Source organism: Saimiri boliviensis, chromosome 9 (genome assembly GCF_048565385.1).
Source record: "Saimiri boliviensis isolate mSaiBol1 chromosome 9, mSaiBol1.pri, whole genome shotgun sequence".
Taxonomy (NCBI): Eukaryota; Metazoa; Chordata; class Mammalia; order Primates; family Cebidae; genus Saimiri; species Saimiri boliviensis.
In genome coordinates this window covers 63,683,425-63,699,301 of record NC_133457.1, presented here as the reverse complement: position 1 = coordinate 63,699,301, position 15,877 = coordinate 63,683,425, and the positions used below count along the sequence as shown (strand labels likewise).

Below are 15,877 nucleotides of genomic sequence, written 5' to 3'. Positions count from 1 at the left end.
TATTTTAAACTCTAATGACTCTTCCAACCTACATCTAATTTAACATATTGCTTGTGTTCAGTATTTAATGTCATTGTTCTTACTACCCAGCTCCCAAATCAGACATTATTTGTGTCTATATTTTCTAAGTGTCCATACAGCCATCAGCCTGTCTGCTCATTCATCTCTCCCTGTATTTCTGTCCTTTCTGAGATCATTGTGCTTACTGGAAAAAAAAAAATATTTCAGTAGCAATCTCTTGGAAGAGGAGCCTTTGTTGCTTTTCTCAAAATGTTTTGTCTTTCTTCCTGAATGGCAATTTAGATGAACATAAAATTTTAGATTGATGAGTTATTTTATCTCAGCTCTCTGAAAATATGATTCCATTATTTTCTAGCTTCCACTACTGTTGCTGAAAAGTCTGCTATTAATCTGACTTTGTAGACACTGTTTTTCTCACTGGCTGCTTTCTCTCTTTGCAGTTTCACTACAAAATATGTGTCTAAGTATATATTTAAATGTACACTACTTGGAGTTCACTATGCCTTTAGTCTTTTCTTTACAGTTTCACTACAAGGTATGCATCTAAGTATATACTTAAATTCATACTGCTTAGGGTTCACTATGCCTTTAGAGTCTAATGATTTGTGTCTTTTGTCAATTCGGACAAATTCTGGGCTATTATCAGCTTGAATGTTACATCTTCATATTCTATGATTCTGAAATTCCTACTACAAGCATATTAGACCTTCTCATCCTGTCCAGTCTCTTAACCCTCCTTTCATCTTTTCCAATTCTGTATCTAAACACCATTACAGATAATTCCTGAAGGTCAACTTGCAATTCACTAATCCTCTCTTTAGCTATGTCTAATCTGTTGTTTAGTTCTTCTACTCAATTTATAAATTCAATTATTCTATTTTTTCATTTCCAGAAGTTCTATTTTTTTTTTTTTAAAGCCTTCCTGGTCAATTTTGGTACCTCTGTACTTTGGCATACTTCCAAATCTCTCTCGGAATTCTATAATTTAACTTCTTGAAAGTCTGCTTCTGTCATTTGTTATTTCTGACTTTACTCATGGTACTGTTTCCTCATGTGGCTTTAGAATTTTGAATACTGAGCTTATTTTCAGTGGAGCCTTTTCTGTTGGAATACTTTGAGGCCAAGTTTAAAGGGGCAACCTTTCAAAGGTAACATATTTTTGGCTTATGCCAAACTCCCTAGCACATCAACTATTTGGAACCACTTTAATTTCTCAACTTAGTTTACGAGAGAACAGGATGGTATAAACTCCAAACTCATGTGAGCACAAGCCTATGGTTATAAATCCTCAGGGGAAACTACCCCCACCCCAACCCCCACCTGGTCCCAGACAATGTCATTATTTAGTCTCTTTTTCAACAAAGAATGTTTCTTCTAGCCCACATTTTCACTGAAGGTATAACCCAACAGAAATCTGAGGGCATGCAAAGGCCTCAATCTCAATTCCACATCTTGTCTCCTATTGTCCATACTGCTACTAAACCCATATCTCTAAATTATAAAGAGAGGCAAAGTCCCCAGAGAATCAGCAGTTTCAGCTAGTGAAGGCATACAGCTCTAGTTTCCAGCCCCTTCATGCTTTTCCCTTACTTCTTATACATGCAGCTAAATATGTGCATTTTAAAAGGGTGTTTCTTATAATTTTTCTGTTTATTATACTTTTTCCAGCATTTCTGTATACTTTGCATGAGGATTTTCCACTGTTTTGTTCACTACAAATGCCAGAAATGTAAGTCCAGGAGCACCTTCCAAGGTGACAGGAGGAGCTCCACCTGCCTTCAGAAGTCCCACCTAGGAATGAGGAACCAAGCCAGATCACCTCAAGTCACTTCCAACTTGGACTTTGTAAATAAGGCCCTGGCACCATCCTCCCACAGCTCTGAAATACATGCCTTTTCCAGGACCCATCATTCCTGGAGAACACTGGAAGGAGAGTGTCTGGGTAAAGGTCAAGGATTATACACAAACATTTTCTTTTGCTGCCTCCTGTAGTCCCACTAAACCCACAGTAAAGTATTGTACAGCATAAACCTATAAGAACAAAGAGAACGGAAGAGAACTACAGAAATGACATTTCAAATCTGGAAAGCATTATGAACACAAATGGTAACTGATCACACAGACTCCTAAGCTTGTTCTGGATAAAGCAGAAAAGCAATGTAACTTCCCCAGAGAACCCTTTGAAACTCAGGAATTTGTGGCACCAGATGCCTCTTAAGGAATGGGGTAAAGGTGAGTCTAAAGACAGAAGAGTTAGTTGGTAAGGTGCCGTCAGATCCTCAGATCCCACCACCACTCATGATGGTTGTTGCCCCTCCCCAACCCAGCAGAGATTATGTTTATTTTCTAAAGAAAATTAAACAGAGAGTCTCTTCAACAAAGAGGAGCAGGCAAATCTGAGAACACAGGTATCACACTGAAACAAGAGGAATACAGAACAATACACCAAATACAGAAACCCTAGTTCTCACCCCCCATGACTTCCAGGATGTTGGCATCCAGGCTTGCCGCCTCCAGACAGAAAACACAAGATATTTCTCAGGGGAATCCAGTAATTTCCCCAAACAGCCCAATCACATCACCCTAGATTAAGCCAACTCCACCCACGGATTCAGAGTTTTTAATCAGTATTCAGGTCTATCTTTAAATATTTATTAAAAACTTTCACATCAGGCCAGGCATGGTGGCTCATGCCCATAATCCTAGCACTTTGGGAGGCTAAGGAGGGCAGACTGCTTGAGTTCAGGAGTTCAAGATCAGCCTGGGCAACATGGTGAGACCTCATCTCTACCAAAAATACAAAAAATTATCCAGGTGTGGTGGTTTGCACCTGTGGTCCCAGCTACTTCAAAGGCTGAGATGGGAAGATCACTTAAGCCAGGGTCGGTGGGGGGCAGAGGCTGCAGTGAGCTGAGATCGTGCCACTGCACTCCAGCCTGGGTGACAGAGCAAGACCCTGTCTTTAAAATAGTAAATTTTTACATATGTTTATTAGGAATATTAGCTGTATTTATCTCATCTGGTCTGTACTGTTTTCTTTTCAACTGAAGAATTCCCTTATTATTCCATGTCTCCTTTTTTTTGGACGCAGGGTCTTACTGTCACCTAGGCTGGAATGCAGTGACTCAATCACAGCTCACCGCAGCCTCAAACTCTTGAGCTCAAACAATCCTCCCACCTCAGCCTCCCAAGTAGCTGGGGCTTACAGGTGCATGCCACCACATCTGGCTAATTTTTTTAAAATTTTTTTGTGGAGATGGGGGTCTCACTATTATCTCAAACTCTGGGCTCCAGTAATCCTCCCCACTTGGCCTCCCAAAATGCTGGGATTATAGGCATGAGCCACTGCACTCGGCCTGTCTTGTCTCCTTTGTTAGCTTGAAAGTTATAATCTACCCTTTGGCTACCCTAGAGATGATAGCATGCCTTGTCAAAATTTAATATCACTTGGTAGTTCCACTCTCTTCCTGCACATTGTAAGAACCTTTAGAACAATGTAAATTCATTTCCACCCCACTCTCACATATAGCATTGTTGCCACGCATTTTGTTTTTGTGGTATTTCAAACTCAGTAACACATTTTCACAATAAATGCCTGAAAATTTATTATTTTCATTGCTCTTCATTCCTCACTTCATCTCTGACATTCCATCTGGATTTATCTTCCTTCCGTCTGAAGAACAACACATTTCTTGACATGTTCATTCTTAAGAAGTTTTGTTTTAAAATTGACACATAACTGTACATATTTATGGCATACAATATGTTTTGATACATGTATACACTGTGTAATGATCAAATCAGGGTAATTAGCAAATCTATCACCACTTATCGTTTCTTTGTGGTAAGAACATTCAAAATCTTCTCTTCTGGCTATTTTGAAATATACCATACCTTCTTGCTAACTATAGTCACTCTACAGTGCAACAGACCAGAACTTATTCCTAAATTTTAAGTGTAACTTTGTATCCTTTGACCACCTTCTCTCCATCTGACCTCCCACCTGCCTCTGGTAACCACTATTCTACCCTCTATTTCTATGAGAGCTACCTTTACAGATTCCACATATCAGTGAGATCATGTGGTATCTGTCTTTCTGTGTCTGGCTTATTTCACTTAACATGATGACACCTTCATTCTGGAAAGACAGTTTCACTTGATACAGAATTTCAGGTTGACAACTATGTCTTTCAGCACTTAAGCTATCATTCTATTGTCATCTGGATTCCACTGTTTCTCCTGAGAAGTCAGCTCTCAGTAAAACTATAGATAGTAATGGCTTTTTTTCTCTAGCTGCTTTCAACATTCTCTCTCTGTCTTTGCTTTCCTGAATTTTTACTGTGATGGAAATAGATGTGGATTTTTAAATTTTATTATCTTACCTGAGATTTACAGGATTTCTTGACTCTATGGCTTTATGTCTTTCATTCATTTTAGAAAGTTCTCAGCTATTGTCTTTTCTGCCTCATTCTCTCTCCTTTACTTCTGTGGCTGTGATTCGTGAGTCTTAGACCTGCTCACTTCACCCTCTATGTATTTCTCTTTATTCTGTATTATGCATCTTTCTGCCTGTCCATGGTTCAGTTTATATTTTCTTCTGATCTATCATCCAATTCACGAATTCTCTATCCAGTTTCACCATATCCCCTGATAAAATTATTCACTGATTTATTAATTTCTGTTATTATGCAGTACAATTCTTTAACAGATTTTTTGGTTCATAGTTTTCAGCTATACGCTGAAATTCGCACTCTCATTTGCTTGACCATAGTGAACACTATTTTTAAATATGTACATGGCAACTCCAATGTGGAGGTCACCCAGGTTGGCTTCAACTGTCATGTTTCTGCTGGCTGTTTACTTAAAATTACCAGCCAGTCGTTGTATTTGCAAAATTGTAAAGCTAATTTGAGGCCTACGATGATATAAATCCTCCAGAAAGAATTAACATTTCTAAAGGTACCATTAATCCCAGAATATATATTTTTTAATTTTTTTGTTTTTGAGATGAGTTCAGGCTAGTCTTGAACTCCTGAGCTCAACTGATCCGCCCGGCCTCAGTCTCCCAAGTAGCTGGGATTATAGGTGTGCACCACCACACCCAGTGTTCCAGAATATTTCAGTCTAAGGGTCTGTCATATATGGGTCCCCCTCATTTCTATATCTTTGGGATATCAAGCCCAAAGAAGTGATTGACTCTGCTCACCCTTTGCTTAGAACTCCAATTCCTATCTTCCCAGCCCCACAAAGCTATCAAATGCAATGGTCAATGTCTCAGTCGCCCCTCTGACTAAAAACAGACCTAGTTACCAAAATCATCACCCATGGCCTCTGTTCTCATGCACACTGGCCTGGTACATCTTCAGTATCTTCTTAACTATATAATGCCTTCAACCAGAGAAGTTTTATTTTTTCCAGTTTCTCCAGTTACCATCAGAAAGGGATTTGATCCTGATTATCAGAAAAGGGCATCTCCATACTACTTTTTACCCAGCTTTTAGACATATTTTCAGGATCACAGCATGCCCAAAGGCAAGGGAACCTGCACACATACACAGAAATTAAGCCCACCAGTGCAGATAAGATTGCCCATTGAAAGTGTTAAGCAAGAACAACAGAAACACCACGGCAAAGCCCTGAAAAAAATAACTTCCATTCCAAAATGTCACTCAAGAGGAAAACAGAATTCACTTTCAACCAAACTTTATTGTTTCAGACAGTAATAGACTGAACTGAGGCCCACCAAAATTCATAGGTTGAGGCCCTGACCCCCAATGTGACTACTGGGTTGGTGCAAACTTAACTGCAGGTTTTGCCATTAATATATTTACAGATAGGGCCTTTAAGGAGGTAATTAAGGCTAAATGAGGTCATAAGGGTAGGCCTTCAGTCCAAGAGGACTGGTATCTTTGTAAAAAGAGACACCTGGAGTGGATACACACAGCAAAAAGGACATAGTGAGAAGGCTACCATATGCCAGCCAAGGACAGAGCAATCACTGGAAACCAATCCTGCCAGCACCTTCATCTTTAACTTCCAGCCTCCAGAATTGTAAGAAAAGAAACTTCTGTTATTTAAGCCACCCAGTCTATGGTATCCCATTATGGCAACCTGAGTAGACTAAGACACAAACAGTGCACATCATACATAAAATGTGGGAAAGCTGATTGGAGTATCATTTGTACTAGAAACAGTTCCATAAACCTGAGTGTCATCTAAATCCATTAGCAGGGCCTGACGAGCGGACTTACATAAAGAATCCCAATATAACAGTAAAGAGTAGCCAGCAAGCTGCAGAACAAGACTGGGAAGCAAGGGCTTTGGAGAACAAGTCATCCCAAACTGTCGTCCCTACATCTTCTGCCAATTGTGGCAGAGCATTATACAGGGAATAAGGCATACACTCAGCCAGGAACAAAAACTCACCAGAGCTCCTTCTGTCATGAAAAGCTTCTCACCAGACTCTACAATAGTTTTGTTACAGGTTTCTCCAATATCCCCACCATCATTATCACCACATATGAAATCCGTTTTGTCACACTCAGATTTTGCCAAATGCGCTGGGCTCACCAGTGGTGCCCTGTTACCAAGAGCTCTTCAGCAATCTTCAGCAAGTGCTTTAGTCTCTTCAGAGTCTGCAGGCAGCATGGAGCATCGTAAGTGAACACACATAAACACATATATGCACTTCCATCCCAAACCCAGACCAGCACAACCTGGCTAGTCCACTGATACCTCCCTCATCAGCACACTACCCAGGAGACTCAGGCACAAGGTAGGAGATGCAGGCACAAGAAGCTGTCTCCAGGTCTCCTCATAATTAAGCCAGTGGAAGTGAGCCCTTTCCCGGTCCGGGCACCCCTCATAAAGCCAGGCTATTTCCAGTCTCTGTAATCCAGCATTTCACAGAACCAATTGCCATATCACCCAGCTTCTACTCTCACTGCCATCACTTTGGTAGCCTCAATCAATACATAAATCAAACCATTTTTCAGCATCTACTAAAACTAATATACATGTCTTATGACCCGGAAATTACTTTTTCATTTATCCTTGAGAAACAGTCCACATACATTCTATACAATCACAAAGTCCATCAACAAAAACTAGATAAAATGTAGTCCATATTTTTAAACTTTAGAATATTATATAGTTATTTAAAAGATCCATATGTATCAGAAAGTTTGCCAAAACAAATCTCCGAGTTAAAAAAGCCATGACATGCGACATAGATTAAAGTCACGAACATGGTGAAGAAAAGATGGACACGAAGTAGTTTACTCTATAAGGTTCTATTCATATGAACCACAGAAACAGGCAAAACTATTTTATGCTATTAGAAGTCAGAATAGTAGTTAACCTTAGCGATGTGAGTAGAGACTGAAATGGAACCAAACAGGGCTCGCTGGGGATGGGGGGGCTGGAAAATTTCAGATTCTTGACTTGGATGCTGACTACACTGGTGTATTCAGTTTGTGAAAATGCTTCTCAGCTGTCACTTATGGTAATCACTTGTACACTTTTCTGTATGTATTTTATACTTCAATTAAATGCTTGAATCCCATTTTAGGTGGAAAAAAGCCTCTATTTCTATAAGTACTTCTATAGATGCACACACAAGTGAAAATGTCTGGAAGAATATACCTCAACCTTAAAATGATTACCTTTGGAGGGGGCCTCGGGTGCGGAACAGAGGTAATAAAGGAGACCCTGCTTTTATCTGTAACATCTAAATTTCTGCTATATAACGTTATGTATATTACTTGTTTAAAAATTAAGAAAATTTTTAAAAATGAGAAAATTAGGGCTAAAGTTGACCTCTACTCCCCCAACTATACCCCAGGGTGGCTGACCTCTCAGTGACGGGAGGTTGGGATGCAGCTTTTCAGGATAGGGGAGACAAGACTGCATTGCCTGCTCTCTCCTTCTCCTTCTCCTCCCACACTGACTTGCAGGTCTCACCCTCAGGCAAGGAACTAGCTGGGTGGGAAGAGAAACCAGAATTCATCTCTCTAACCCTTCTGCTCCTTTAGCTTCTAAGCCCCAGAGCTCCTTGGCTGTCAGAGTGGAACTGAAATAGTCAGCAGAGGAACACACACCAAGAGCATGAGCTTGCCTCACGAAACACCTCAGCTCCAGGCCAAATGGAGCCTTGATTCACTACGTCCCCAGCACACAGAGAAGCTGGACCTCTTATATGAGCCCTGGGCCACAGGGCTCCCCTCTAACCCAATATCGTACTTCAGTGAGAAGGAAATCCGCAAAAAGTGCATGAAATAAGAGTTCTTAAACCATGGCTGCCAGCCCAGGCTGGGAAAACTCATGTGTGCTTTCTCAAACAACAGACACATCATAACCCAGTTGGAGGTGGAGAGGGAGGAGGGCTGTCAATGACACTGGACATTCATTACAAGGCATCGTCCTCATACCTGAAAACACTGTGCACCACTGCACAAGCCAGAAGGAAAAAACATCCTGGCATTAACACTCCAGAGAGTCAGCTTCCAAGTTAGTCTCCTGTTTTAATTGGTTCAGGTCTGGGAGGCCACAGGGACCCCTCCCTCTCCTCAGACGGACAGATAACAGCTGGTCTGGTCCCATCCTCCGAAATGTTCCGGCACAAACCTGGGAAGCAGCCTCCTCCATTCTCCAGCCAAGGGCTTGGGTTTCCAACCAGCCTTCCTTTTCCTTCTCCAGAACTAATTTTAGCCTCCTTGGTTGTCAGAGTGGAACTGAAATAGTCAGCAGAGGAACACATGCAAAGAGCATGAGCTCGCCTCACGGAACACCTCAGCTCCAGCCCAGAAACCGGTCAGGGAGAAGCGCCATTGTCCAGCAGGTCAGAGCCCTCCAGAAAACATTCCCCTGGGAAGAGGGCCTCACATTTGCCCAGTGGAGCAGGCTTCCTTTCCACACCCGCTTCCAGAGGTCATGTGTCCATGAATGAAAACACCCAGTTGGAGCTGCCAGTCCTGGAAAGAACCTGAAAAAGGCACATGCATGTGTACAGCAAGCCTAGAATAACCAGGGGAAAGCACAGGGCTCTCCGAAGGCGGGAAGCCATTATTGGTCCTGGGCCGGGAGGAGGCATGGCTGACCCCTAACAATCCCAGCCTGCTTTATCCACTGATTTCCAGTACCTACCACTGTCTTAGTCAGAGACATCACTGACCAACGTAATGAAGAGTCAGAAGAAGGCAGCAGCATTTCCACCACCAGAAAACCTGGGCATCCAGGAACAGTATCCCCAGGACCACAAGGAAGAGGCACTTCTAGGGCCAGGATGGACCCATAAGTCTGGTGGAGAGACCAAAGAAGGAAGCCCAGAACAAGGGGTTGGGTGTCTGTTTTGGAACACAAAGTTGGTGACAGAATAGGAGGGAAGAGAAAGAATTCTGAGAAGGAAATAAAGTCCTCTTTGTAAAGACCCTGAAAACAGATGGAAGTAGGAAGTCTGAACCCCAGCAAGCACTTCACATATCAGTGATGTGGAGCACCTGGAAACCGGGGCTTTGAAAAATGCCTCCTCTACCCTAACAGCCCACTTTGTAATCACTTCCCAGTACAGTAAACTGTGTCTCACTGAGTTCAAGATGAGACATAGTCCCACAGAAAGCGCTCCCTAGCCAAGCTCAGACCAGGCCAGGGGAGGAGTAGAAAATAAACATTGGGGCAGCCATGGGGGCTGCCAGCCTGCCAAGCCCAACAGATAGGCCTCCACAGATACCAACTGCTCCACTGGCGCCTCCAGTGCTGGCCGCCGGTTTAAGCAGCGCTGCCCACACCTCCCCAGGTCCACAGGAGGAAGGCTGGCCCTGCCCTCAGATTCCCATCTGGCCACCACCCAGAGACTTGCACCCATACCTTTGGGGAGAGGCTGCCCACCTGCCCTGGTGTCCCCGGCCTGGGGACTCCAGGCCCACAGCTGCTGTGGCTCCCCGGAGCGCCACACAGCAGGCCCGCTCAGGGGAAAAGGCATGCCACGGCCCACTACAACCCCTGCGCTCCGCCAGGCAGATGGCTAGCCTCAGCTCCTGAGGCTCCCAGGTGAGCAGAGAGGGGGTGCTGGGCAGGCAGAGAGTTGCCAGCAACAGGCACTTCCTGACATTCTGCATGTACAGGAGGAAGAAGGTGAGTGCCAGCCTTAAGGCAACGGTCAGAGGCGAGTGGGCAGGTGTGGGCAGGCAGGCTGCCCAGCCACCCACAGCCTCCGCCTCCCTGAAACTCGAACCACTTCTGGGAAAACTCAAGGACGCCAGGATTCTCCTCGGTAGCAAGCTGTACACCAGAACCACTAATTGTGAACCGAACTGTCACGTGCTGAGTAGATTTCAACTAAGCAGGAATCTCCTAGACTTTGAGGAGACCTAACCTCCAACCCTGAATTCAGAGAGGGGGGATGGATATGCACTCTTAAGCCATTACCCCTACTTCTTACAACTGGGTGCCTCTTTGAAAGCATGAGCACATTCTAGATCAGTGGTTCCCAATCTGAGATGATTTTGCCCTCACCTCTGCCAGGGACATTTAGAAAGATCTGGAAACATTTTTGGTTGACATGATTAAAGAGGATCTACTGGAATTTGTAGATAGAGGCTGCTAATTATCCTACACATGCACAGAACAGCTCAACCCACCACTACCCGCAACCCCCATACACAATAGACGATCATTAGGCCCAAAATGTAAATAGTGTCAAGGTTGAGAAACCCCGTTCTAGAGTGAGGCCCATGCAGCCAGGACCCTGCCTCAGGACTACCTAGGGTGTCTGGAGTCACCCTCAAAAGCATTATCCAGACCCAGTCCTCACCCGATCCCATTCCACAGTGATAGGTCAGTATCTATGAGTGGATCTAAACTCCTGACCCAATACTCCTTGGTTCTCATTTGCATTACCCTGAGCTCCCAAACAGAGGGGCTGAATGCATAGCAGGCACTCGGGGCAGCTTTCTGGAAAGAGTGACCAGGGCTAGAATCTGAACATCCGGCAGGATCGCAAAAGGCAGAGTAAGTGAGGTACAAGGTGGAACAAGCACCCCTCACCCCCAGGACAAGCTGCCCTGTAGGACTGCTCCAGTGGATACGTGCAGGGCAGCCAGGACTTCAAGGAGTCTAATCAGGGGGCAGCAGGTTCCCTGCATCTGTGCAAAACAGAGTGGGGGCATGCAGTATACACACACATGCACATATATACTGATTTACATACATCTTCCTGGGCAGAGGCTCCACAGCTTTCATCAAATTCTCAGAAGGGGCTATGACATCAAGCATCACTGCATAGAATGTGGGCTCTTCAATGGCTCCCTGTAATGGGAGTTCCTTAGGTGAAATGCCAGCAGAGGTCCAGGTGCTTTTGGAGATTCCTGATGCCCAGGAAGATCCACAGAGTAGTACACCACAGAGGCCCACCCAAGCAATGGGAAGCCATGGGGTTCAGATCTTATGTTTTTACCCAGCTGTAGGGCCTGGGAAGATGGGCAGGTTTTTCACTTCATCTGTCTTGGAGGGGCCCCTAAGAGCTAGGGAGGGTATCCATTTCTCGAGTGCCCAGCAGGTACAAGGACAGATAGCAGAAAACACTTCCCTGGGAGGGCCATCCACAGCCCATGGCTCTGTAGCCCATGTCCTTGGCAGCTACCACTACACTAGGCCTGAGGGATGAGAGTCACCTCACTTCACTTGCTCACTCTGCCTGCCCTCCCCCAAGGAAGTGGCCAAGAAACGCCTTTGGATCAAAGAATGGTCAGCCTATGAGGACAGTCAGGGCCTGTACTTCCTGATAGGACAGGAGGGACGCAGGTTCCTCTCCAAGAGCTCTGGACACATCACTTAGAGCACTGTTCATCCCACCCCCACAGGCCCTGTGATCTGAACTCCAAGTACAGAGACAGGTGTCAGGAGTTCTTGCAGGCTACAAGGTGAATGTCTGGGATGTCCACCGAAATACAAGAGCCAAATGGCTTGTTTCCCAAGGACGCTGAGCCAAGGACAGGCCCCAAAGGACTTAAAGAATTATTAAAGAATAACTGACCACTGACTGATCTTGTGGCAAGCACCATATGCCATTATTACAACATAAAGTCTGCCTTCCCTTCTGAGATGGCACTGTCCAACATGGTAGCCACTAGCATAGCAGTCAAATGTTCTGCGGAGCAGTAGAAACGTTGGAGCTGAGATTTCCCTAAGATACAAACTGGATTTTTTTGAAGACAGTACAAAAATGGAATGTCTCTCATTTTAATACTGACTACAGGCTGAAATGATTACTTTGTATATATCAAATTAAATAAAATATACTTTTTTTTTTTTTTTTTTTTAGATAGAATCTTGCTCTGTCACCAGGCTGGAGGGCAGTGGCATGATCTCAGCTCACTGAAACCTCCACCTCCCGGGTTTGAGTGATTCTCCTGCTTCAGCCTCCCAAGTAGCTGGGACTACAGGCAGGCGCCACCAGCAGCCCAGCTAATTTTTGTATTTTTAGTAGAGACGGGGTTTCACCATGTTGGTCAGGATGGTCCCAATCTCGACCTCATGACCTGCCCACCTCTGCCTCCAAAAGTACTAGGATTACAGGGGTGAGCCACCACACCCAGCCAGTGAAACAGACTATTAAAGTTCATTCCACGTCATGGAAAGAATGAATCCCCTCAAAATTCATATGATGAAGCTCTGACCCCCAGTGTAATGGCATTTGGAGATGGGACCTTTGGGAGGTAGTGAGTGTTAGATTAAGTCATGAGGGTGGGGCCATCAGGTTATGAGGACACGATTCATGGTCTTATAAAGAGGAAAGCATCCCCCACCCTACCCCACCCCTGTCATGTGAGAATGCAGTAAGAAGGCAGATGTCTGCAAGCCAACAAGAGGGTCCTCACCAGAACTCAACCATGCCAGCACCCTGCACCCCGGGCTCAGCCTTACAGAACTTTAAGAAAATTAATTTCTGCTGTTTAAGCCACCAGTCTACAGTATTTTGTTATAGCAGCCCGAGCTAAGACTGTTTCTTCTTCCTTTTATCAACATGACTACTAGGAAATGTTAAGTTTTGTGTCTACATAGAGTTCATGTAATATTTGTCAGCAATCTTCTAGATGTTCCTTCTACCAGGGCACTGGGTGCTGCACAGCATGGGGGTTATTCCAAACGGTAAGCTGGGAGCTTGAAAAAAAAAAAAAAAAGGCATTCCTGAAGCCAAAGCAACAGGAGGGTCAGGTCTGCTCCAAACTGGGCCTAGGGCAGCTCTTTTCACAGTTCCTCACCGGTCAGGGACTGGCTGGTATGACCACAAGAAATACCTAGTGACCCCCGCCTTCCTCCCTGGGCAGGAACATAGGTCCTTATAGTAGGACTCTGATTGCCCTGGCGGGGTACACTGCTCAGCACTGTCCAAGCTAGCAGGCTGAAGCAGAGGAAAAAGAAAGGAAATACAGTCCTTCCAGGGCCCTGATGCCACCCTGCCCTGCCAAATGGAGGGAAGTGTGAGACCAGTGCTCCCCAGATCCCAGGTCTGAAGTTGTCTTGTCTCGGGAGGAAGTGCTCCTAAAGCCTGGACTTGGAAGAGCCCCAGCACTTGCAGGGATCAGGCACCCAGCGGGTCTGGAGGCAGCCAGGCGGGCTGCTGTGTGCCTATCAAGTCAGCCGGCTGCAGCCCTGCCTCTGGCAGACCAATGCCTCCCCTTTCACCTCAGAGCCCTCCTTCTTGGGGAAAAGGCATCCCAAAGGGAGCGGGGCAAAAAAGAGGAACAGAAAGTCCAACACGACCACCACTTTGCCTCCAGCACACAGGGAGCAGCTCCAGGAGAGCTGCAATGCCCCCTTCCATAGGTGCTCAGGTGCCAACAGGTCTTCTGGTCTGCACACTCAGACTGCGAGAGCGCTACTACCATACAGAACTCACTCGTTTTCGGTGTAAACTAAGTCTCACCACGACGCAAAGGAGGTAAAACTGCGGTGGGAACGGGACGGAGATCCCAGATCCCCACCCCTGCAGCAACGCGGGGACTCCGGCCCCGCCCCTGCACGCCCGGCCCCGCCCCTCACGGGTTTCCCAGACTCCAGGCTGCTGCTACCGTGGGCGGCGGGGGACCCGCGCTGCATGTGTAATGGGGGCTGGGAACAAAGACGCGCAGTACCCGGCGGCCGGGTACCAGCAGCCCCGACCTTCTCGCCAGCGCCTCAGTGCCCAGCTCCCCACGCTTCCCAGGACTGGCCAAAAGGCCGTCCCGGCGCGCCCGCCGGGGTTAGGGGTACCCAGCACCACTGGGAGAGGGAAATCGGTGCTTGGGCCTTAGGGGGAAAAAAGCTTTCCAAGCGGAACTCCGCTTGTTTACGCCAGCACCCACACACCGACAAGCACACAAGCGCTGGCCGAACACCTCCAACACCACACCCGTGGTCGCCGGCGAGCTAAGTGTGGGGGTCACCCACCCCGCCACGTGCCTCCCGAAGGCCCGAGCGAACAGGGACCTGTTGGTTTTCCATCTTACTCCCTCTCCCCTCCCAAGTGCCCAAACAAAGCGGTCCCGCGAAGCGGCCACACTCCGCAACCGGGGCCAAAGGCAGGGAAAGAGGGAGCAGGTGGGAGCCAGCACCAACAGCCCGCCGGGCCGGGAACAGGACGCAGACTGGTGGTCCGGGATGCTGGGGACTCCCTGGGCTGCGCGAAGCCGCCCCCTTCGCTTCACTACACTTAGTGACTCTGAGGGACGTGCAACCCTCCCCGCATGCCGCTGCTGCTGCACCTACAATCCTGCCGCCCCCATGAGATGTGCCCACCGGCTTGGCCGCCTTCCCCACACTCAGGTTTTCCTCACTCTCTCCCTGGGTTCCACGCGCCCGTGTAGCCTGAACTCCGACCGTGAGGCTCCGGGTCCCGGCCCCCATCGCAGGGGCGCGTCTAGGAACCAGAACCCCGCAGAATGACTGCGCAGACAAGACCGTGCCCCCAAGACCTACGAGCTGGGCACCCAGCGCGCCCCCAGCCCCGGGCCCGGGCGCTGCGAGCTGAATGCAGGTGGCGCGGCGACGAGGCCGCGGGCCCGCCCTTTGTTGGTAAACACCGCGCGGCGCCAGAGGCCAGCCCCGCGCGCCCTCTCAGCGTCCCCGCGCCGCGCCCCGTTCTTACCCGCGCACAGCGATCCCCAGAGGAGGGCGAGTGCCGCCCAGGGCGCCGTCATGTTCCGCGGCGCCGCCCCGCGCACACCCGGAGCCCGCGGGCAGGGCCGCACGGCGCTCCCGGGGCGCGCAGGGCCGGGCGGCGGCTGCGCTCTCCTTCTCGCTCTTTCCTTCGGTCTCGTTCCCCGCGCGCTTCCTGCGCCTTCGTCCCCGAGCAGCGTTCGGTCTCCAAGGGCCAGTCGGCGGGGCCGGGCTCAGGGCAGCTGCGGGCGGTGCAGGCTGCGGCCCGGGCTCCGGGGCGACGCGGGGGCCGGGGGGCGGCGGCGGGGCACGGGCCGGGGCGCGCCCGACTCAGGCATAGCGCGGCGGGGCTGGGCCCGGGCCCCCGGCGCAGGGGCCGAGTCCGGAGGGGCCATGAACGGGGGGAGGGGTGGGGGGAGGGGAACTGAACCGAGTCCAAAATGGCTCCGGAGCGGCGGCCACGGAGCCGAGCCAGCGGGGAAACCCGGATGTTGGATACAAAGAGGCGGGCGGGCTGGGCGGGGAGGGGGAGGGGAGGCGGGCCCTCCGGCCGCGTGGTCCGCGCCCCCCTGAGGGGCGGGGCCCCAGAGAAACAACAACACGGAGGCCCCGCCCCCCCGTGCGGTGTGGGAGGACGCGCGCACCACCCTGCTGGATGGCGAGGCGGTCTCGCGGAGAGTGGTGTTGGGAGTGGGCTCCTGACCACCTTGGGAGCCTGTGG

The 15,877-nt window shown here is 48.2% G+C and overlaps 1 protein-coding gene across 1 annotated transcript in view; it reads right to left on the bottom strand.

Annotated features, from left to right (window-relative positions):
* ACVR2B (activin A receptor type 2B) overlaps positions 1 to 15,578 on the bottom strand; it is a 38,505-nt gene extending 22,927 nt beyond the window's left edge. Inside the window, exon 1 of the mRNA XM_039461979.2 lies at positions 15,146 to 15,578. Coding sequence (XP_039317913.1) covers positions 15,146 to 15,197 — 52 coding nt within the window. The 5' untranslated portion in view covers positions 15,198 to 15,578. The remainder of the gene's footprint in view (positions 1 to 15,145) is intronic.
* Positions 15,579 to 15,877: the final 299 nt, after the last annotated feature.